Here is a 21,546-nt window from a genome sequence, read left to right as displayed (position 1 = left end):
GGCAGCAGTCATACGTCATTTTCCCCAGGACCTGGTACACATTCAGCAGCAAGATCAGAGTGTGTCTTCTGGGTGTGGCTGGCATCTCCTCAGGGACTCTTGATGATAGTGGTTCCAGTCGGGTGGAGGAGTGAGTCCCTGCCTCCAAGGATGGAGAAGTTGGAGCAGCCAACATGCTGCCGCCCTTCACCATGGACAGCAGGGACCAAAGCAAAGTCCATTTGATGAGCAAGTGGTGACACATGGGCTGGGCTGTCATCGCTTTAAATCCCTGGGGTACAGGCCCTAGACTTCTCTGCAGGGTTCCTAGTTGGCAAAGCTTAAGCCATGATGGGTCCCACTCAAGTGCTTACAGCATAGCACTGTGATCACAAACATTTGACTCTCTTAGGTTTCTTGGTCCCTACACGGGGATCCCAACAGTCTGTAGCAAACAAGGCAACCCACAGTCTTTGATAGGTAAGGGCATGTGGGCAGGCTCCCCAGCACTGGCACAAACTCTTCTTGGGGTGTCCCAAGTAGGGAGATGAGTCAAGTCCACCCCTTTCCAAAGGCCTTTTAATTTCTCAATACAAGTCTCTTCAGAACAGTGCTCTTCTTAGCCCCCTGATATAAGCAAGACAGGGAGGCAAAGGGGGCCCATCACAGAAGCCCACAGACATGCCCCCTCTGGCCAAGACACCTGGATAGCAGACTCGGCTCTGATTGGGCGGCTCAGTAGCAGCGGGTGGGTCCAGAGGTAGAGGCGGCATCAGCGATTGGCCAGTTGGGCAGGGTTATATTTTACGGGCGGATTACCGTACATGAGGTACTTGGACAAAGTTTTACGGGGAAGAAGGACCTTGTAATAAATAATATTCTGCACATCAAATCACTTTCACCGGCCCCCACCCCCGCAACACACACCAGAGAAAGGCTACACACACAACAGTCCCTCCCGCCCTGTAATAATACTACTCCCAAACCCAGCTACTTCTATTTCTTTAAGAGGCAAGAAGACTTCGCTGGCTTCAATGGGGGAAGCCTCTTGAATTGGGTACAGGAAAAAAAGTAATATACACGTCAAAAAAGGAGACAGAGGTGTCTTCTGGATCACTCCCAGTGCTGTTCTAAGAAGGTACACCTCCATAACGGTACCACTGGGGGGCAGAAGAGCAACAAAAATTCCTCAGCAAGGCTGATGTGGTTGAGAGCCCCAAAGCCCACTAGGTGGCGTCGAGTGCCTCCCAGCTCTTAAAAAGGAGGGAAAGCTCAAGGAGCTAGCTTCACAGAGGCTTCAGCGGCCGGAGAAGCTGCGCTTGGGTTTTAGAAAAGGGCCGTTAACAGACATAACTAGGAGTCTTGCTGCACCCTGTCCCCATCACAAGGGGTACCCCCTGCTAAACCAGCGAGTTCTCCCTTGGCCTATCCTGATCCAAGGCCCTGCCTTGTCCCCTTTTAAGTCATCCCACTGTGTAAGAGGGATCACGAAGATGCTCTACTCTCCCTAGGCCCACGTTCTGCCCACCCACCCCAGCAGGTGGCTTGGCTAGTTACCTCTTTCTTCTCCTCTTCTTCAGTACTGCCCTCTGGGCGGTCATCATTGCTGACTTGGTCTGCAATAGGCACAGGAGGCTCTGGAACCTCATTTTCAGGTCTGTTTTCACCTGTGTCCATGGTCACTTCCTCCTTCTCTTCACTGACAGGATGGAAGAGGTTGAAGGGCAGGAGAGAATAAAGGGGAAGAGAGAGCAAGATGTTAGCTTTGGGGTTATAAAATCCCAACGTCTCCTTACTTGGGTGGGATTTTAAGAGCTGCCTTTTAGATCAGACTAGAACTTTGCTGCCATAGGACAGTGGGAGTGTTTTCCTTGGGGGGAAAGCACCAATTACAGTGTTCATGGCCACTTAGTACCCAGATGGGACAACACTGCCATCACTATGTGGGTACCCAGTTCTCAGGTAGTAACTGCACAATGTCGCAGGAGGCCAACATCCTCCTCTGAAAAGTCCTTCAGAAGTGACCTCAACTGTCTGTAAGCCTGTGGACTCCCTAGCCCTGGGCACAGGCACCTTTACTTTACACAAGAATAGAAAGGAAGCCTGATTCCTTTATAAAAAACAAAAACCAAGACAAAAGGGCACGGCTGTAGCAGATGGTCCTGACCGTGTGCTAATCAACTGTTTACTAAGCAAGTGCCTGATGAGACCTAGAGACACCAGGGGCAGGAAGGGCAGGAGACATGGGGGGCATGCCCCTTCTCTCTCATCCTAGGGACACCTCCAACTGCTGAGGAAGTCTGAAAGCTTCTAGAACCAGGCCACTTCTACCTGCTCAGGGTAAGGATTCTTATCACATTTAACTCTTACCCAGTTTCTCTCATTCCCTCATCACTCCAACCTCTAGGAGATAAAGACAGCAGGCCTCCCAAGTCAGGAACACCCTCCCCCACACCAGACACCCCCCCCCCCAACGTGGAACCCACGCTCTCACGAGTTAGCACCCACTTCAGACAAAGAAGTCCAGAGATTCCATCAGATAAACTGTTTCCCTACCTTTCTGTCATCATCCCTAACTTCTAGTCCTGCCCCCCACCCAACTAGGGGGAAAAAAAAAATCAAATCCAGATAACCAGGGGCGCAAGTGACAGCAAAGGGAACCAAGACCCCTCAGGCCAGTAACTCGAACCAGAAAACCCAGCACTCCCAACAGGCTGTCTGACACACAACAGGCCAGAGAAGCCTCCCCAGGGTAGGCAGGAGAGATGCAGAGGGGGAGGGGGAGAAGTCAGGATTGGGCCCCCAGCTAACAGGCCCCCACAGAACACGTGATTTGTCTGCTTAAATCTTGAAGAAAAGCTTATCAAAAACCCAAAACAAAACAGACAACCTATTGCTCAGACAGGGCAACTGGGGCCAATTAGAGACGGAGCAGGAAGGACAAAGGGAGAAAGCGGAATGCCTGAGAACAGACCAACGTGAAAGGCGGCGAAAGCGTGAGGAGCTGAGGGAGGGGGCGGGCTAGAGGTGGGAAGGGGACACATGGACGGGACGCTCTCACCCTTCTTTGCTGTCTGCTAACATGATTATTTTTTTCTCCCCCTGGAAGTGCTGTTTATCCCTTTCTGGAATGGAAGAAATAACAAAAACCAAACAAAAAAATCCTAAAAAAAATGAAAACAAAAACCCAAAAAACCCCAAACCAAACAGACCACCTTCCTTGCCCCGAGACCCCACCACCTCCTCCCAGCCGCCCGATCCAGAGAGAGAAAATCAAGATGCAGCAACTGGGGATCCAAAAAAAAAAAAAAAAAAAAAAAAAAGAAGCTAAATGGAAGGGAGGTGGTGGTGGAGCGGGGAGGCTAACACAGATCTGGCTTTTAAGAGATAAGCGTTTAAGTCCTCACGGCAAACCCCGAGTTCGGCTGGATTGGTCTCTCTGGAGGAAGAGGGCCAGGCTGCTGGTAGTAGCTGGCTCTATTGTATTGGCGAAGCGGCAGCGATCAGCCGGAGACATGCAGGGGAGCCATCTTGCCACTTACCCAGCAGCCCGTGTGTGCGGATGGGGGAGGGCCCTGATGCAGCAGGGGAGGGGAAAGAGGGAGGGAGCTGAGTGAGCAAGGTTCTTACCCTCTGGCAGGCCACAGGAAGTCAACTGGCTCCAGAGGCTAGGCCTTTTCCCTGCTTTTCTCAGGTTACAGCAGCTACAGAGGGCCAGAGCTAGAGGGCTAGGCTGCTTTCTCCCACTCTTCCCAGGGGGCAAAGAAGGGGCCAGGTGGAGAGAATGCAGTTACAGCTGCCTGACTGGGAGACCCAAAGTAAGTGAAGTGAACAGCAGAGCTGGGAATGAGAAATGATTAAAAAAAAAAAGACAAGGCCAAAGTGGACATACTTTAAAGATGACCAAAGCTTCCATTCCACCGTCAAAACGCTGAGACACAGCAGTTTTTATGGGCCCATTATTCTCCCACCAGGATAACTAACTTGCTGCTCACCTCTCGCAGTGATCACATGTAACCTGTTTTCTAGCAAAGGTGGAGGAAAATGAACAAGCCTGGGAGAGTTTCTTTTCTAAAAGTGAGAAAAGGCTGCATGTCTGAAGAGATGACAGAGGACTGTTTCTAGTCTTCCATGAGGACACTCAGTGCCAGGGTTGCCCACATCAGTAGAGGAAAGGCAGGGGGACCTTGTGCTGGCAAAGCTTAAAGCCTCTGTGAGAGGTGTGACTTGGGGCAGGGGAGGGTGAGGTTTGGAGGACAAGAACACCCATCACAGGCATCTCCACTAGATTAACTATGAAGTGCTGTGCAAACAGATTTTAACAAGATGCATTCCTACCTACCACCTGGGGCAGGAGGATTGCTACAAGTTTGAGACCGGCCTGTCAAAAAACCCAAAGCCAAACAACAACAACAACAACAACAAAACCCAACAAAAAACCACCAACAGCAACAAAACACTGAAGAGAGCACACTTACTGGCTGACTGAAATGTGCTCAACTCAGCTGGGCGTGGTGGTGCACGCCTTTCACTGAAGCACTGGGGAGGCACAGGCAGGCGGATCGCTGTGAGTTCAAGGCTAGCCTGGTCTACAAAGCCAATTCACAACAGCCAGGACTACAAGAGAAACCCTCTCAAAAAACAAAACAAAACAAAACAAAAACACAACAACAATAAAAAACCAACCAACCAAAAAAAACAAAAAAACCAACGAACCAAAAGAAATGTACTCATCGTTTTTCCTAACAGCAAGCAGAATGGAACCCACACTCTCACAAGTTAGCACCCACCTCAAACAGAAATCAGAGATTCCACCAGATAAACTGTTTTCTTACCGTTCTGTCGCCCCCCGGCCCCAGGTTTAAAAAAAAAAAGAATCAAATCAAGATGATTAGGGGTACAAGTGACAGTAAAGGGAAACCAAGCCTCCCCGGGCCAGTAAGTCATACCAGAAAACTCAGCACTTCCAACACACAAGAGGCCAGAAAAGCCTCCTAGGGGTCGGCAGGGAGGGATGCAGAGGAGGGGCGTGGTAGGGGCGTGGATGACAAGCTTCTAAGAACTTGTTTTGCAAGTTCCTTCTCTCTTAGGGAAAGGTCTCCCTGTGTGGGCTGGGCGGGCCTTGAACTAGGATCCTCCTGCCTCTTCCTCCAGAGTGGTGGGAGCAAAGGCGTGCACCACCACGGCCAGCCTCAGAGCTTTTAGACAGGAATGAAATTTTCTCTGTGCTGCTTAAAATCCTTAACTTATACTTAAAAAATGCACCCTAAGTGAAGTTTATACTTTCTTTAAGTTCCCTTTTACAGTGATTCTTGTCTGCTCAGAAGGTAAGGAAAGATCCTGCATGGGGGTTTAAAAAAAAAAGTGAACCCAGGTCCAGCATGGTGCACAACTCTAATCCCAGCACTCTGTAGGCAGAGGGAGGAGGATCTGAGTTGGAGGCCAGCCTGGTCTACAAAGCGAGTCCAGGACAGTCAAGGCTACACAGAGAAACCCTGTCTTGGGGGTAGGGGGTGATGAATGCAGGAATCAGACTGGCCATACCTTTTACAAACTGTGCCATAGGGACCAAATTTCATATCCTCTCCCATATTCTGTAAGCATAATAATGTGTAAGCTAATAATAAAGTGTAATAATACCCACCTCAGAGACAGTGTTAGTTCTGTGGAGTCTGGCCTGGATGTTGCTGCAAATCTAGATTAAGAGTATGTAGGAAACAGAGGTAAAGGCACAGCAGTCATGGGAGGTGCCAAACCTGAAGCCTTCTTCCTTTAATTCAGTTGTGAGCCACCATGTGGTTGCTGGGAATTGAACTCAGGACTCTTAACTCTGAGCCATCTCTCCAGCCCCTGTATGCACTTCTTAACTACAGTGTAATTGCGGATACATACTAAACATGTGTTGATTTAAAACATTTTCTGTTTCTTCACATATATGTGAGTGCTCTGCCCCAAGCATCTATCTGGCCTTTATTTTAAGAAGAGTCCCCACTACACACACACACACACACTTTTCCAAGACAGAGTTTCTCTGTGTAACAGCTCTGGCTGTCGTGGAACTCACATTGTAGATCAGGCTAGACTCAGAAGTCCACCTGCCTGTCTCCCAGGTGCTGGGATAAAAGGTGCATGCCACCACGCCCTAATTGAGCCCCCACAATATTATCCCACAGAATATCCATCTACTATTCTAAAACACTTTCTGCTGTTAAAATGTCTCCCTAGACGGATTTGTTGGAAGACTTTTTGGTTAGTGAAAACTTCTACATATATATATTTTTTGTCCAGACAGTCTCACTAGGTAAAGGATGCCTGCCTGGAACTCACTTGTAGCGGAGGCTGCTTCAAATCAGTAATCTTCCTCATACTGAGATTACCACACGAACCACCTGGTCTGGCTTCTATCACTGGATTATTCTATTGGTCTGACTATGTATCCCTGGTTGGCTGGAAGTGCCTATGTTGGCCTTGAGCTCCTAGAGACCTTCCAGCCTCTCCCCTGAGTGCTGACATTAAAGGTTGCTCAGTTTCACCTAGCTTCTGAGTGGAAATTACATATGTTTTGGTTTTTCCAGACAGGGCTTCTTTGTGTAGCCCTGGCTACCCTGTAACTCTGTCTGTAGACCACCTCTGCCTCCTGAGTGCTGGGATTAAAGTGTGTGCCAGCACACCCAGCTGTATCTCTTAAATAAAATGAGTAATTCTATTTTGTCCTTGGCTTTGTTAACACAGGAGGTTTGTGCCTTCTGTTCACACACATACGCATACAGAAATGCATGTAGCAACAATGTATGAAGAAAGAGGCTATGAACTTGAAAGAGAACAAGGGAGGGCACAGGGGAGGTTGCAGAGGGAGAAAAGGGAGGGGGAAATTATGTAATTATAATCTCAAAAACATTCATTATTTTATGTGTATAAGTGTTCTTGCTAGCATGTCTGTATGTACACTGTGTGTGTCTAGTGCCCGCAGAGGTCAGAAGAGGCCCCTGGAACTGGAGTTAGTTACGAGTCACTGTGTGGGTGCTGGAAATCAGACCTACATCCTCTCAAAGAGCAGCCAGTGCTTTTTGTTTGTTTGGGTTTTTTTGTTTTTGTTTTTTGAGACAGGGTTTCTCTGTGTAGCCTTGGCTGTCCTGGAACTCACTCTGTAGACCAGGCTGGCCTTGAACTCACAGTGATCCACCTGTCTCTGCCTCCCGAGTGCTGGAATTAAAGGCATGCGCCACCATGCCTGGCTTTTTTTTTTTTAAATAAAGATTTATTTATTTATTACATATACAGTGTTCTGCCTGCATGTACACCCGCAGGTCAGAAGAGGGCATGAGATCTCATTATAGATGGTTGTGAGCCACCATGTGGTTGCTGGGAATTGAACTCAGGACCTCTGGAAGAACAGTCAGTGCTCTTAACCTCTGAGTCCTTTCTCCAGCCCTTCTATTTCCCTTTGATGAAGTTTGCCTCCTTTTTCCATTCTGTTAGCTCTGAACAAATGTTTCTGACCAGTTAAGTTGTACTGGGAACAACAGAGGAAACATGGATCCATAAGTAAAGCCCACAGGGAGCCTCGCAGCTCACAAGAAAAGGATAGAATTACTCAAATATTAACATCATATTACAGTGTGAACAACTTAAGAGAAACTAGTGGGAAAGGCAATTTCTATAGGCATATATGTTTAACCTTTAGTTAGCATAGAAAATCCTACAAAGCTAAAAACCCCGTATGAAAGCGAAGCACAGCACAAGGAAACCTGGCATTCCCAGGAACTCCTACCTTCAGGACAAACAAGGGCAGTGGGCCACGGAGGGCTCATCCTCACACACAAACTCCTCAGTGAACAAACTCTGTTAACAAATTGTGCTTTGTTTGTTTGTTAAAAACTACTGTTTTGGACACTGGCATTGTAAGTTTCCCGAGGATCATCAGATTGCCATGCTGGTTTAAAAAAGCATTTCCTTCCTTTTCTCAAGGCACAAAGACAAACAATCATAACAACAGGAGCCTGAGGTTGCTATTGTCTACTAGGTTTGTGTACACAGAAGGCTGCATTTAGAACAGGTTGGGTAAATTAATTCACTGCTGTCCATGAACAACTGTACCAACCTTTTACTATATCCTATGATAATTAAAAAAATAATAATTTTTTTTTCCAGCTGGTCGTGGTGGCGCACGCCTTTAATCCCAGTACTTGGGAGGCAGAAGCAGGCGGATCACTGTGAGTTTGAGGTCAGCATGGTCTACAAAGCCAGTCCAGGACAGCAAAGGCTATACAGGGAGACCCTGTCTTAAAAAAAAAAAAAGAAGAAGAAAGAAAAGTAATAATAATAATAATAATAATAATTTTTTTTTTCTCTGCAGACTCAGTTTCAGAATACAAGCCAGGCAAGACCTCCAAGACCTTCACTGCAAGGCCTGGGATCGCAGGTGTGCACCACCACAACCCACCCCTCTACTTTTTTTTTTTTTTTTTGCAAGTAGACCATAAGTTCACTTTTATGCGGGTGTGTGTCGCACGTGCATGCATCATGCCCACCGAGCTTTTTCATGTAGACACTGGGGATCAAATTCAGGTTCTTATGCTTATAGCAACCATTTTAGCAATCAAGCTCTTTCTTGCACCCTAACCCTCTACTGCCTTTTACTTATTTAATTTTTTTATTTTTGGTTTGTTCGTTTTGTTTTCAAGACAGAAGCTTGGCTCTCCTGTATCTCCCTCTGTAGACCAGGCTGGCCTCACAGAGATCCGCCTGCCTCTGCCTCCTCAGTGCTGGGACTGAAGGGGTGTGCCACTACGCCGGGCTGATTTCTTACACTGAGAGCACCTCAGGCACAATCAGAGCTAAAATAGTTTGAACCAACTGGAGTAAAAATGGTCCCTGAAGTAAATTTAAACCCTTCCTAATACTCTGTTGTTCTGTAGTCATGTAATGTTAAGGTAGGCAGGAAAACCAAGGTTTAAGCCGTCAATGTTCTTTTTATTTAGTATTTTTGTTGCTAGGAATTGAACTCAGGACCTCTGGAAAAGCAGTCAGTACTCAACCTCTGAGCCATCTCTCCAGCCTGTATTTTTGTTTTGTTTTGCTTGTTTTTGTTTTTTCGAGATAGGATTTTCTCTGTGTATCCTTCGTTGTTTTGTACTCCCTTCGAAGACCATTCTGGCCTTGAACTCAGAGGTCCACCTGCCTCTGCCTGGGAGGATTAGTGCTGGGATGAATGGTGTGCCACCACGCTGGACTTATTTAGTATTTTTAAACAATCCCACTTTCTAAGTTGGCAAGGGCTCTAGAGGGCTGCCAGGTTGCTAGGATGAGGAGTGCTATCAATCAATCAGTTGAAATGTAGGAAAACCACAAAGATTTATTTACAAAACCTTTGTGGGTTTAGGCCTTTGAACACATTGTTTTTGTTAGGTTGTCTACTATATTTCAAGAAAGACAATGGACAATTTCAGTATTTGCCCAGGCTATCACCTTGTCAGAATCATATGACTAGATTATCCTAGCCATAAAATGAAGTTAAAAATCACCCCCAGCAGTGACAATACTCTGCTTATATCCCCAAGCTTAATGGAAAAATTCAGAAATAAAGGCATTTCCTAACAACAGCCGATGCCCCTCTCTTGCTGGAATCTTACAGACTAACCGTCTAAAGGTGGGCAAGGAGCTCTGCAGACACCACTGCTTCTCGAGATGCACAGGAGCAGGTCTCCAAGGCGTGAGTAACTTTCGGTTTTGGAGTCAGGGGTTCTCTGTGTTGCCTTGGCTGTCCTTGAACTCTCGGAGATCCAACTGCCTCTGCCCACCCCACTACGCTGAGATTAAAGGCGTGCTCCACCACACCAGGTGTGAAGAGCTACTTTCAAACTGCCAGTGTGCAAGGTCATGCTGTACCTTCATGGGACAGGGAAGGCCATATTATCTTTGAGTGACATACAGAGGAAGATTTCACTCTACTTTATCAAAGCTGGGGATTCTAAACACCGTCCTGAGTTTGTGAAGTTCATTTTATGGTCCCAGAAGAAAAATCCTTTCTCAAAGGATAATGTACTTGTCTCACAAGAGAAAAGGTAAACGTTTTCAAAGGAAGTAAGCTTCTGGTTTCTGAACCAAAAAATAAAATGGCCACAAGATGGCAGTAGAGGCAAGAATATGAGAAGGACTGCAGCAAAACTAACAGTAGTCACAAGATGGTGCTAGTTGCCCACCCACCCTCTAAATAAATTAGCCTTAAAAGATAGCTGGAAGTTCTCACAAGTGTGCAAATGACCAGACTATCACATAGAAGGAGATAACACTGGTAGCAGAACTTAAAAACAGAAATAAGTACAGAGGAATGGGACATTATGCAAAGCAACCCAGAATTCCTGATATTTATTTATTTATTTTTAAATATTTCTTAAAGTTTTATTTATTATGCATACAGTGTTCTGCTTACATGTAGGCCTGCAGGACAGAAGAGGGCATCAGATCACATTATAGATGGGTGTGAGCCACACGTTGTTGCTGGGAATTGAACTCAGGACCTCTGGAAGAGCAGTCAGTGCTCTTAACCTCTGAGCCATCTCTCCAGCCCCTAATTCCTGATATTTAAAAGGGATGCAATCTTCTTTCAACACTTCATTTTTTGAAAGAGTTTTAGACTTTGAAACCAGGAATTCTGAGTAAATAATAAAGAAAGAAAGAAAAAGAAAGAGAAAAAGAGGACAGGGTTTCTCACCGTAGGTTGGCCTTGAAACTTACTATGAAGCCAAGGATGACATCTGATCCTCCTGCCTCCAACTCCAGAGTGTGCGTCATCACGCCCCTTTTCTCTCCTTTTCTTTTGTGAGGCAGTCTTGGTACTTATCCCAGGCTAGCCTTGAGCTTTCAATTGTTTTGCCTCAGCTCCCCAATACTGGGTTGAAGGAGAGTACTGGCTGTGCTTATGACACCTGTCCTGCTTCAGTAACTTAATTTACAATATAAAGCTCAGAATGAGTATCTATCCAACTACAAAGTTAATTAGATATGACTATTCTTTTTACAATTTAAGTATTAAAAAGCTTACATTAGCTGCAAGAACGAAGTGTCTTAAGAAACTTCCTTTTGATTCCAGGGCCTCCTATGTGCTGCATGTGCTCTTAACTGTACAAACAGCTCAGCGAGGTGACGGGCAGCAGTCAGGGAAAGGCAGCTCCCACGCAGTTAGTGTTCTCTTCTGCTTGATTTGTGAGTCAGGTATTGCTATGTAGTCCAGGCTGGCCCTAAAGCCACACTCTGGCTGCCTTAGTCTCCAAATGCCTGTGTCGCTATGCTCAGGGTTATGTAAAATTCCTTTGTGGTTGTGTGTGTGTGTGTGTGTGTGTGTGTGTGTGTCTCTCCCATGTCCCTCTCACCCTTTTTGGTTTTTCGAGACAGGGTTTCTTTTGTAGTCCTGGCTGCTCTGGACTTGCTTTGTACACTGGGCCTGCCTCTGCCTCCGAGTGCTGGGATTAAAGGAGTTCATACAAGAGCCCGATATGCACTGACCTAGAACTCGCTGTGCAGCCAGTCCGATCTTCAACTGTGGCAATTCTCTTGTCTCATCTCCTGTATGTTCTTTTATTAATTAATCTTTTTGCTTTTCTTTCTTTCTTTTTGGTTTTTCGAGACAGGGGTTCTCTGTGTAGCCCTGGCTGTCCTGGACTTGCTTTGTATCCAGGCTGGCCTCTGTCTCTTGAGTGTTGGGATTACAGGCATGTGCCACCACAGCCCGGCTCTCCTGAACATTCTTGTGTGCCATTTATTGACTCTGCAATAGCTTTCATCAAGCTGCTATCAACTTTGCCATACGCCCACTGGGGTTCAATTTTCTTGGAAATGGGATTTCAGGTAAAAATCACGTTTAGCTTTTAGACCACTATATTAGACTGAGTTCTTCAGCTCAGACCTAAGAGTCTGGTGAATGAATGGGATTAGAACCCTGAGTTAGAATTATTTAATGCCCTTACTGTCTTAATGACAACATTTATACTCAGGTGTTTACTGTTAAAGGAGTTGCCTATTTCAACTCAAAGATTTCAGATGTTTTTCCTATGCACTGATCACTATTTTCCAAACCATCTCAATGTTCTGGGAGTTGAGCCCCTACCAGCATGAGATTAAAGCCCGGTCTCTGTCCATGTAAAACTCTGCCTTTTTAGAAGGAAACGAGGACTGCTGAGCCACAGAAACCCTAGTGAGCAAAGACTGAGCGCCCACACTTGTTGCTGCTTCTTTCAGCCCTACTTACACAGTGTGAGGAGTCCTTTCTGGTTCTGGTACACGAAAGGTCTGAGTTTCTGAGGTTGGTGGCTGTGCGGCAGCTGGTGGCTCTGCCTCTTCAGCTTCACACTTCTTTGGGCTCCCCCCCTGCTAACAGAGAGCAAAAGCAAACAAAACAAAGGTTTAATCCTGCTGGATTCATTTTCTTTAACTTGGAGCTAGAAGAGGCCAGCCTGGTCTAAGAAGTGAGTAAAGGACAGCCAGGGCTATTACACAGAGAAACTGCCTTCAATATCAGGCCCCCCCCCCAAAAAAAAAAATTGATGCATTTTGTGGCTCTGGTTGGCTTGGAACTCACTACGTAGGCCAGGCCAGCCTTACCACTCAGAGATACCCACATACTTCTGCCTCCTGCATACTGGGAGTGAAGGTGAAACCACTATGCCTGGCTAATACCTGGAGACTTTCTAGCTGGGCCCACTGTCTGAGGCCTATAATCTCAGCACTCAGCAGGCTAAGGCATGAGGACTTGCAAGGTATGCACTATACAGCAGGACTAGGCGTCCCCTGTCTCCCCCCACCCCCAACAAGATAGGGTTTCTCTGTGTGGAGTTCAGTCTGTAAACCAGGCTGGCCTCAAGCTCACAGATTTGCTTGCTGAGTATCTCCTGAGTGCTATAATTAAAGGTGTGTGCCACCACCCTCCCTCTTAGACCCTATCTTAAGATAAAAAGTAGAAAGTTGTCTTGGGGAACATAGATCAACTAATCAATACTACTACTTGTCTACTAGGTGTACGGCTAAGGGCTCTAGCCCTAAGATCAGGAAGACTTTCTCTAGGGGTTGGAGAAATAGCTCATGATATAATGCTTGCCTACGATGTCCATCAACAACAAAAAGAAACACACAGATTCTATTCTAGCAATCATTTTATTAGATTAGGGGCTTAAACCCAGGCTTCTTGCTTGCTTAGCATGCACTCTACCACCGAGCAAACACTGCAGAACCTCTATACCTCACAGCCCTTTGAGACAGGACCCTACTATGCAGCAAAGACTGACCGTGAACTCAAAGCAATCCTCCTTAACACTAAGACATAGGCCTGTACTATCACGCTTGGCTCTAGAATAATAATAATTCTTCTTCCTCCTTTTTTTTTTTTTTGAGACAGGGCTTCTCAGTCAGCTGGTGATGGTGGTGGTAGTGCACATCTTAAATCTCAGAACTTGGGAGGCAGAGGCTAGCCTGGACTACAATTCCAGGACAGCAGTGCCACACAGAGAAAGCCTGTCTCAACCCCCACCTCCCAAAACCAAACAAACCAAAAATCTCAAAAAGAAAGACAGAGAGACAGAAACGAATAAATAAAGAAAGAAAAAGCCACAAGAGACAGAGTCTCTCTATTATGTAGCCCTGGCTGTCCTGGAATTCACTCTATAGACCAGGCTGGCCTTGAACTCCCAGAGATCCCCTTGCCTCTGACTTCTGAGCACTGGGATCAAAGGCACGTGCCACCAATCCAATCTTAGACTTCTTTTTTAAGATATCTGAGAAAAAGCCTCCCTTTGGGGGCAGATACATAGAAAGGCTCTGAGGAAGAATGTACCTTAAGCTTCCTGGAGATGAACATCCTGCTATTCGACGTCACACAGAGCTTTAACTAACCAGAAGTTAAGGTTTATATACGCATTAAGTGTGCACACCTGCAGACACTGAAGTATGTTAAAAAGGGGAAGGCAAGGCAGGGTGAGGGAGCTGCAGAGATACAGCTCTATGCTGAAAAGCATACTCAGTCCCAGCCCCTGCACAGCAGCCACACCCATTACTAACTGCAGTTCCAGGGATTCCACGCCTTCTGTCTTCTGCATTCACATAGAGAGCATCTATTCATGCAGGCAAAATACTCACACACACACACACAAAGATCTTTAAAACAATGTTGGTAAGATGACTCAGCTGCTAATGACTTGAGTTCCATCCCTGAAAACCACACGGAGGAAGAGCCAAAACTTGTCCTCTATCCACTTGCACTCCATGGCACACATGCCAAACCCCAAACAAGCCAGCAAGCAAATGGGTTTTTGGTTTTTAAGCAACAATTAAGAAATGTCCTCAAGCTGGGCGTGGTGGCACACACCTTAAACCCAGCAGAAGCAGAAAGATCACTGTGAGTTCGAGGCCAGCCTGGTCTGCAAAGCGAGTCCAGGACAGCCAAGAAAACAGAGACCCTGCCTCAAAAAAACATAAGAAAGAAAGATCCTTAACACTCTGCACTTCTTTGACTCTTGTCTAGACAGATTTTTTGAATTTCACAGTTAAGACAATATGGTGGGTGCACTGGCACACACCTGTAACCCTAGCACGTGGGAGCCGAGGCAAGGCCCATGAGTTTGAGGTTGGTCCTGATATCTACATAGCAATGGGGAGGTGAAGCCTAAGTGGCTCGAACAGCCTACCTGCTCTGGCTGTAACGGCTGGCTCAGACGCCTCTCCCGGACAGAGGCTGGGGACATGGGACTCTTCTCCTGTGGCACTGATGGAACTGCAGCCTCCTGACCACAAGAGGGATCTTTGGTTTCAGTGTAGCTGGTGTTGCTGTCTCTGGAGACTCCGGGGCTCAGAGACTAAAACGACAACAGGAAACACAAAAGAAAAATTACTTTACATAGCAAATATCTGGAAGAGACAAGTGTGAATGGATGATATGTATTCAGAAGACCACAGAGTGCTCCGACCCGAGCCACTCTCTGGGTCTTTTCTGTCTGTTTTGGTAAGACTTGTACAGCTCCGACAGACTCTGGATTTGATACACAGCCCAGGACAGCGCTGAACTGATCCCTTGGCCTCCACTCCCCAAGCACTGGGAGCACAGGCCCAGGTTACAAATACCTGCTCTTTCTCATGGGTGTCTCTAATTTAAGTGAATGATCTCCAGCTGCTTATTCAACAGATTTACAAAGCTCCAGCCAGGGGCTCACACGCTCCAGACCTCGTGTTAATGAGGAGGCAGGTGTATTCAACATGCTCTGCCATCAAAGGAGTGCAGCGTGGAGAGGAGCCCAGTGACCAAGGCACGGGCTCTGTACGAAGGACAAGAAAACAGTGGAAACTAGAGAAGGACTTTTCTATTCCTGTTAGAAATCATTACTAGTTATTCTGGGTTTCAAAATTATTCAAAATTATTAGGGATGGAGTTCTTCATACTCACTTTTAGGCTGCTGCTTGATGCAGACCGGGACCGGGACCGGGACCGGGACCTAGACCTGGAACTCATCTTGGGTCTGTCATGAGGGTTGGCATGAACTCGTGCTTGGGACACAGCTCTCTGTTCAGATCTTGGAGAGGACTGTGGGCGGGAGGCGGAGCTGTCAGGAGAGCGAGATCTGGATCTTGAGCTGGAGGAGGAAGGTGAAGAAGACCGGCTAGAGGCCGAGTCAGGTGACCGCTTCAAACTGCGGTCTGGGAAAGGAGCGTGGGAAGCTCTTCTGCCCTCCTGTTCCAAAGACTGATTTTTCACAGGCTCCTCGGGGATCCCTTCGGCGGCTGCTAATTCCTCTACTGTTAGAGGAAGGGGCTGAGCACACTTTTCGGGTTCGGCTTCTAGACCCTTCTGAGCTGAGCATTCAGGGAGTATACTTTTCTGAGGCAGAGGCAGAACACTTTCATCAGACACTCTCTCTGCTGGAGGCTCTGCTTTGGTGTCTGTAGTACTTGACAAAGGAGACAGGCCTCTTAGCAACTGGACAGTATGTGGAGACGCTATGGGCTCCTGGGTTCCAGCATCTGAATCAGGAGGAGATAACTGAATGAGGACAGGGGGTGCTGGGCCTTCCACTGCCTCTACTTCCTCCTCATCCTGCAGCTGTACATGAGCTGGTGGAGAAGATGCTTCCTTGGTCAGTAGGGGTGGGGGAGTTTCCTCTTCGATGACTGGCTGTTGCGGCAGCAGCACAACCGGGGCCTTCTCTAGGTCTTCTGGGAGTGGAGGTGGGGAAGGAGACTGGGATTTGTCCTCCAAGCCTTGTAAAGATTTTACCTCATTTTCTTCCTGAAGGAGACAAACTATTTGTGTCTCTCTCTCTTGTTGCTGTCTGGCCAGATGACTTCTCCTAGCTTCTTCCTGGGATCTTGTAACTCGCCCTCCTGTCTCTAACTCGTCCTCTCCCTGGGCTCCTACGGCCTGGGGCTTCTCATGCACCGCCTTCTCTGGTTTCGCTCTGCTCATCTCTTCCCCATCTTCATCCTCAAACTGTTTCAGAATTGGTGCCTCTGCCTCTCTAGATTTCTGTCCCTCATCTACCTCCTCCTCTTCTTCATCATCTTCCTCTTCCTCTTCTTCCTCCTCCTCCATTTTTAAATTTCGATCTGCTCTGACCCTCAGGTTTCTAGATGGTGTTCCTTGATCCTCTTCCTCCTCAGCAGCCTGGCTATACTCAGAGAGTTTAGCTGCTCTGGCCTGAAAGAAAAGACAGACAATGGCTTCAAATATACTTGGTTACAGTGAGCGGAGAAGAAAGCATCTCCCAAGGTGCCCTAAGGAAGGAGAAATTGAACAGCACACATTTTCAGCAACACAGGAGTGGGCGAGGCAGTAACCACCCTCAGGCTCCTTAGGAAAATCGAGAGGAAACAAAAGGAGCATAAAGCTGCTTCTGGCTTGTTTGTTGGCTTTCAATCTCTTTTTTATGTATTTTAAAGAAAATTTATTTTATTTTATTATTTATGTACATGCATGTTATCTGTGTGAGCACAAATGACAGCAGAGGCCAGAAAAGAGCATCCAACTCTTGAAACTAAAGTTACCAATGGCTGATGGCTGTGGGTTGCCATGTGGGTGCTGGGGCTAGAACTTGAATCCTCTGGAAGAGCAGCCAGTGCTCTTAACTGCTGATCCATCTCTCCAGCCCCAGCTTGAATTTTTTAGAAGTTTTATTTCAAGTGTATGAATATTTTGCTCACATGTATACAGGGACCCCATGTATGTTCCTGGTACTAGAGAAGATCAGAAGAGGGTGTTTGATCCCTTAGAATTGGAGTTAAGGACTGTTGTAAGCCACCATGTGGGTGCTAGGATCTGAACTTGGGTCCTCTGCAAGGACAGCCAGTTTTTGTTTTGTTTTTTTAAATTAATTTATTTATTATGTATACAGTGCTCTGCCTGCATATATGCTTGCACTCCAGAAGAGGGCACCAGATTTCACTATAGATGGTTGTGAGCCACCATGTGGTTGCTGGGAACTGAACCCAGGACCTCTGGAAGAGCAGCCAGTGTTTTTATCCTCTGAGTCATCTCCCCAGACCCGGCCAGTGTTCCTTACCACTGAGTCATTTCTCTCTAGACCCTGACTTTTTAAACTTACTTTTTTTTTTTTTAAGTTCTGAATGTTGATGATTGTATAGATGTACAGATTGCTACAATGGTGGATTTTGTATTACATACATTTTGGTTTTTTTTTCTTTATCCCCCTAGCTCTCGCTTCCCTCCACCTCTCTCTGCCTCAATCCAGGGTTTCTCTATGTAGCCTTGGCTGTCCTGGACTTGCTTTGTAGACCAGGCTGGCCTTGAATTCAGAGAGATCTGCCTGCCTCTGGCTCCCAATTGCTGGTATTACAGGTGTGTGCCATGGCGCCTGGCTATGATTTTTATGAATTTTATCATTAATAGAGACAGAATATCTAGAAAGTTAGGAGAACTAGCCTATTGTTAGTATTAAGTATTTCTTTATCATTTTGACACTTCCCCCCTTTTCTTTTTGAGAAGCAATACCACACATCCTCCTCCTCTTCCCCCACCTTCTCTCTCTTTTGAGACAGGGTCTCATGAGGCAGCCCATGGTAGCCTCTCTTTTGAAATAGGGTCTCATGAGGTAGCCCAGGGTAGCCTCTCTTTTGAGATAGGGTCTCATGAGGTAGCCCAGGGTAGCCTCTCTTTTGAGATAGGGTCTCATGAGGTAGCCCAGGGTAGCCTCTCTTTTGAGATACGGTCTCATGAGGTAGCCCAGGGTAGCCTCGAACTCAGTAAGCAACTGTCTCTATCTCCCAAGTGCTGAGAATACAACTGCATCACCACTCCGTACTGCACAGCCAATTATTCTGTGGCTGTACTTCTGCACTGTTCTTCCTTAACATTACTTCATATAGTCTTAACTCACTAATTATGTCATGTCTTATCTTATTACATATTTAAGAATATAGTCCAGCCTGACTTTCATATTTAATTAAAAACATTTTTTATTTATTTTATTTGTTTATTATTCTCTGCCTGCTTGTATCCCTGCAGGCCAAAAGAGGGCATCAGATCACATAGATGACTGTGAGTCACTATGTGTTTGCTGGGAATTGAACTCAGGTCCTTCAGGAGAGCAGTCAGTGCTCTTAACCACAGAGCCATCTCTCCAGCCCTAAAAACATTTTTAAAATTACATTATTTGTTTATGTGTGGTGCTCAAGTGGACAACCTGATGGGAGCCATTACTTTCCTTCCACTATGAGGTCTCAGAGAATTACATCAGGTATTAGGCGCCTTTACACACTGAGACCTCACATTTAAGTTTTTAGAAACCACATATTAATATGCTCATGTCAGCCACAGTAACAAGCCTATAACTCCAGCATGTGGAAAACTCAAGGCAGCAGGATCCAGTGAGACTATTTAAAAAAAAAAGTTAAAAATGTACATATTTGCTGAAAAGTCTGAAGGTCAGAGCAGATCTAAGTAGTTAAAAAGTGACATTAGAGAGATGGCCACACAGATGTAGACACCAACTCTACAAAGGCCTGAGGTGGCAAAAATATCCACAGCACTGCAGAAAGCAGTGAGCAACTGTGCTGTAGGGACCGGGTTACCTGTCTAACCCTGGATGATCGTCTTTCTCCTTTCTTCGGTTTCTCATCATCAGATTCACCTTTTTCTTCAGAAAAAGAGGAGCTCTTTCCTATCAAATGAAAACAAAACAAAACAAGTCATATTCATGGTATGAATACCCTGATTCAGGATTTTCTAAAACCCAATCTCCATGCCGGGCGTGGTGGCGCACGCCTTTAATCCCAGCACTCAGGAGGCAGAGGCAGGCGGATCTCTCTGAGTTCGAGGCCAGCCTGGTCTACAAAGCGAATCCAGGACAGCCAAGGCTACACAGAGAAACCCTGTCTTAAAAAAACAAAAAAACAAAACAAAAAACCCCAATCTCCATTGCCCATGAGCTGGTTAGTGGTGTCTCCACATCTCCTTCATATATATATAGGCTCAAGCTGCACACGCCCTGTGGGGGTCTTCTTAACTCTTGCAGTGTATGTTGAGGAATCTTTCAACATCTCAGATAACTCAAAATAAAGTGACCTGGCTGGGCGTGGTGGCGCACGCCTTTAATCCCAGCACTTGGGAGGCAGAGGCAGGTGGATCGCTGTGAGTTCGAGGCCACCCTGGTCTATAAAGCGAGACCAGGACAGCCTAAGGCGAACACAGAGAGACCCTGTCTCAAAAAAACAAAACAAAACAAACCAACCAAACAAACAAAAAAAGTGATCCGCAGGAAGTTTAAACTGTGCAGTAGGGGCACACAGGAACAAAGCGTGCCTATGTCTACAACATCCTTTGGTATTCTGAAGCCAGGAATGGTTAGCCACTCACACTTACAATGTCAGCCTCCAGAGCTTAAAGCAGGAATACTGCCGAGAGTTCAAGGCCAACACCAGATGCTGTCTGTTGAGTTACAGGTCAAACTACAATGTGAGACTTTGTCTCAAAAACACAAAACCAAGAAGTTTTCAGTGCTTTGTAGCCACTTAAAAATTATTTTATGTGTATGGGTGTTTTGCATGCATCCATGTGCATACATTTTTTAGCGTAAAATTCTGATTTATTTATTTAAATGGAGGAGTGTTATGTCTGCATGTATACCTACATGCCAAAAGAGAGCATCAGACCACTTTAGAGATGGCCATGAGCCACCATGTGGTTGCTGGGAATTGAACTCAGGATCCTTGGAAGAGCAGCCAGTGTTCTTACCCCTGAGCCACCTCACCAGCCCATGTGTGCATGGTTTTTACATTCAGAGGCCATAGAGGATATCAGGTCCCCTGGAACTGGAGTTACCGATAGAAGTGACCCATCATGTGGGTGTTAGGAAGCAAACCCAGGTCCTCTGGAAGAGCAGCTAGTGCTCCCAATATAGAGGCGCCTCTTTAGACCCTACATTCACTTCTGAAAAATGTGCCTAGTACTAGGATTTGTTAGTTCCTCTTACCTTAACACTGGGAATTATAACTCAGGGGCCTGTGCATGCTGAACAAGCACTCTAGGGGGCTGGAGCAATGGCTCAGCAGTTAAGGGCACTGGCTGCTCCTTCAGAGGACCTAGGTTTGACTTCCCTGCACATACACGCGGCTCACGATCATCTGTAACTCCAGTTGTAGGAGCTCTGATACCCTGTTCTGGCTTTCCTGAGCGCCAGGCATGCACAAGGCGCACAGACACGCAGACACCCATACATACAAACATCAAACACAATCGACTCTGCCATTAAGCTCTATCCTCGACCCCTGGTTTGGCTTGAGATGAAGTATTACTATGGAACCCAAGCTGGCCTGGATCCTCCTGCCTTTGATTCCTGAGTACTACAGTTTATATATGGGAGCCATGCTGGCTCTAGGTTTGATCAAAAAATAATCAGTAAATATACCAGTCAATGTGTACAATCATAAACTCAAGAAATTCATTAAAAAGTCTTCTTTTGCCAGGTGTGGTGGTGCACTCCTGTAACCCCAGGAAGATATGCAGGCGGATCTCTGAGTTCAAGGCCAGCTTGGGTCTACAATTGAGTCCAGGAAAGCCAGGGTTACACAGAGAAACCCTGTCTCAAAAAACCAACCAACAAAACAAACAAAAACTTAAGACTTCTTATTAAAAAAAAAAAAAAAAAAGGAAGAAGTAGTTAGGAATACAGCTCACTAGAACGGAATGCTCACGTGGCCAAAGCTCCCAGGAACAAAAAGGAAAAGAAGGTCAGGTGGTGGCGCACACCTTTAATTCTAGCACACAGGAGGCAGAGGCAAGTGGATCTCTGAGTTCGAGGGTAGCCTGGTCTACAGAGTAAGTTCCGGGAGAGAGAAGAGAGAAGAGAGAGAGGAGAGAGAGACACAGACACACAGACACACACAGAGTATGGAAAAACAAACATACTAAAAGAGGAAAAGAAGCACACAGACAAGTTAATCCAAACTAAATGAGCAGGGCCTCAGGGCTGGATCCTCTTGATAATGTTTATACACATAGTTTAAGGTAGAAAGGTGTTTTCTTCCCGGTAAGAAAAAGAACCCTTGAAAACTGTCAAAGTAGCTGGGCGAGGT

At 46.2% G+C, this 21,546-nt stretch overlaps 1 protein-coding gene across 9 annotated transcripts in view; it reads right to left on the bottom strand.

Moving 5' to 3' along the window:
• Positions 1-21,546, bottom strand: part of ACIN1 (apoptotic chromatin condensation inducer 1) — a 47,931-nt gene that overhangs the window by 7,875 nt on the left and 18,510 nt on the right. For 6 of the 9 annotated variants that reach the window (XM_084767275.1, XM_084767277.1, XM_084767278.1 and 3 more), the window contains 5 exons: positions 19,045-19,133; positions 15,407-16,654; positions 14,655-14,822; positions 12,227-12,348; positions 1,537-1,678 (listed from right to left, as the gene is read on the bottom strand). In XM_084767275.1, coding sequence (XP_084623401.1) covers positions 1,537-1,678; positions 12,227-12,348; positions 14,655-14,822; positions 15,407-16,654; positions 19,045-19,133 — 1,769 coding nt within the window. Of the gene's footprint in view, positions 1-1,536; positions 1,679-3,040; positions 3,105-3,386; positions 3,526-12,226; positions 12,349-14,654; positions 14,823-15,406; positions 16,655-19,044; positions 19,134-21,546 lie in introns of those variants that run through there. The other 3 variants (XM_084767276.1, XM_084767282.1, XM_084767283.1) reach the window with 3 other exon arrangements.

Source organism: Acomys minous, assembly GCF_964271855.1.
Source record: "Acomys minous genome assembly, chromosome: 18".
Taxonomy (NCBI): Eukaryota; Metazoa; Chordata; class Mammalia; order Rodentia; family Muridae; genus Acomys; species Acomys minous.
This window is presented reverse-complemented; position numbering and strand designations above follow the sequence as displayed.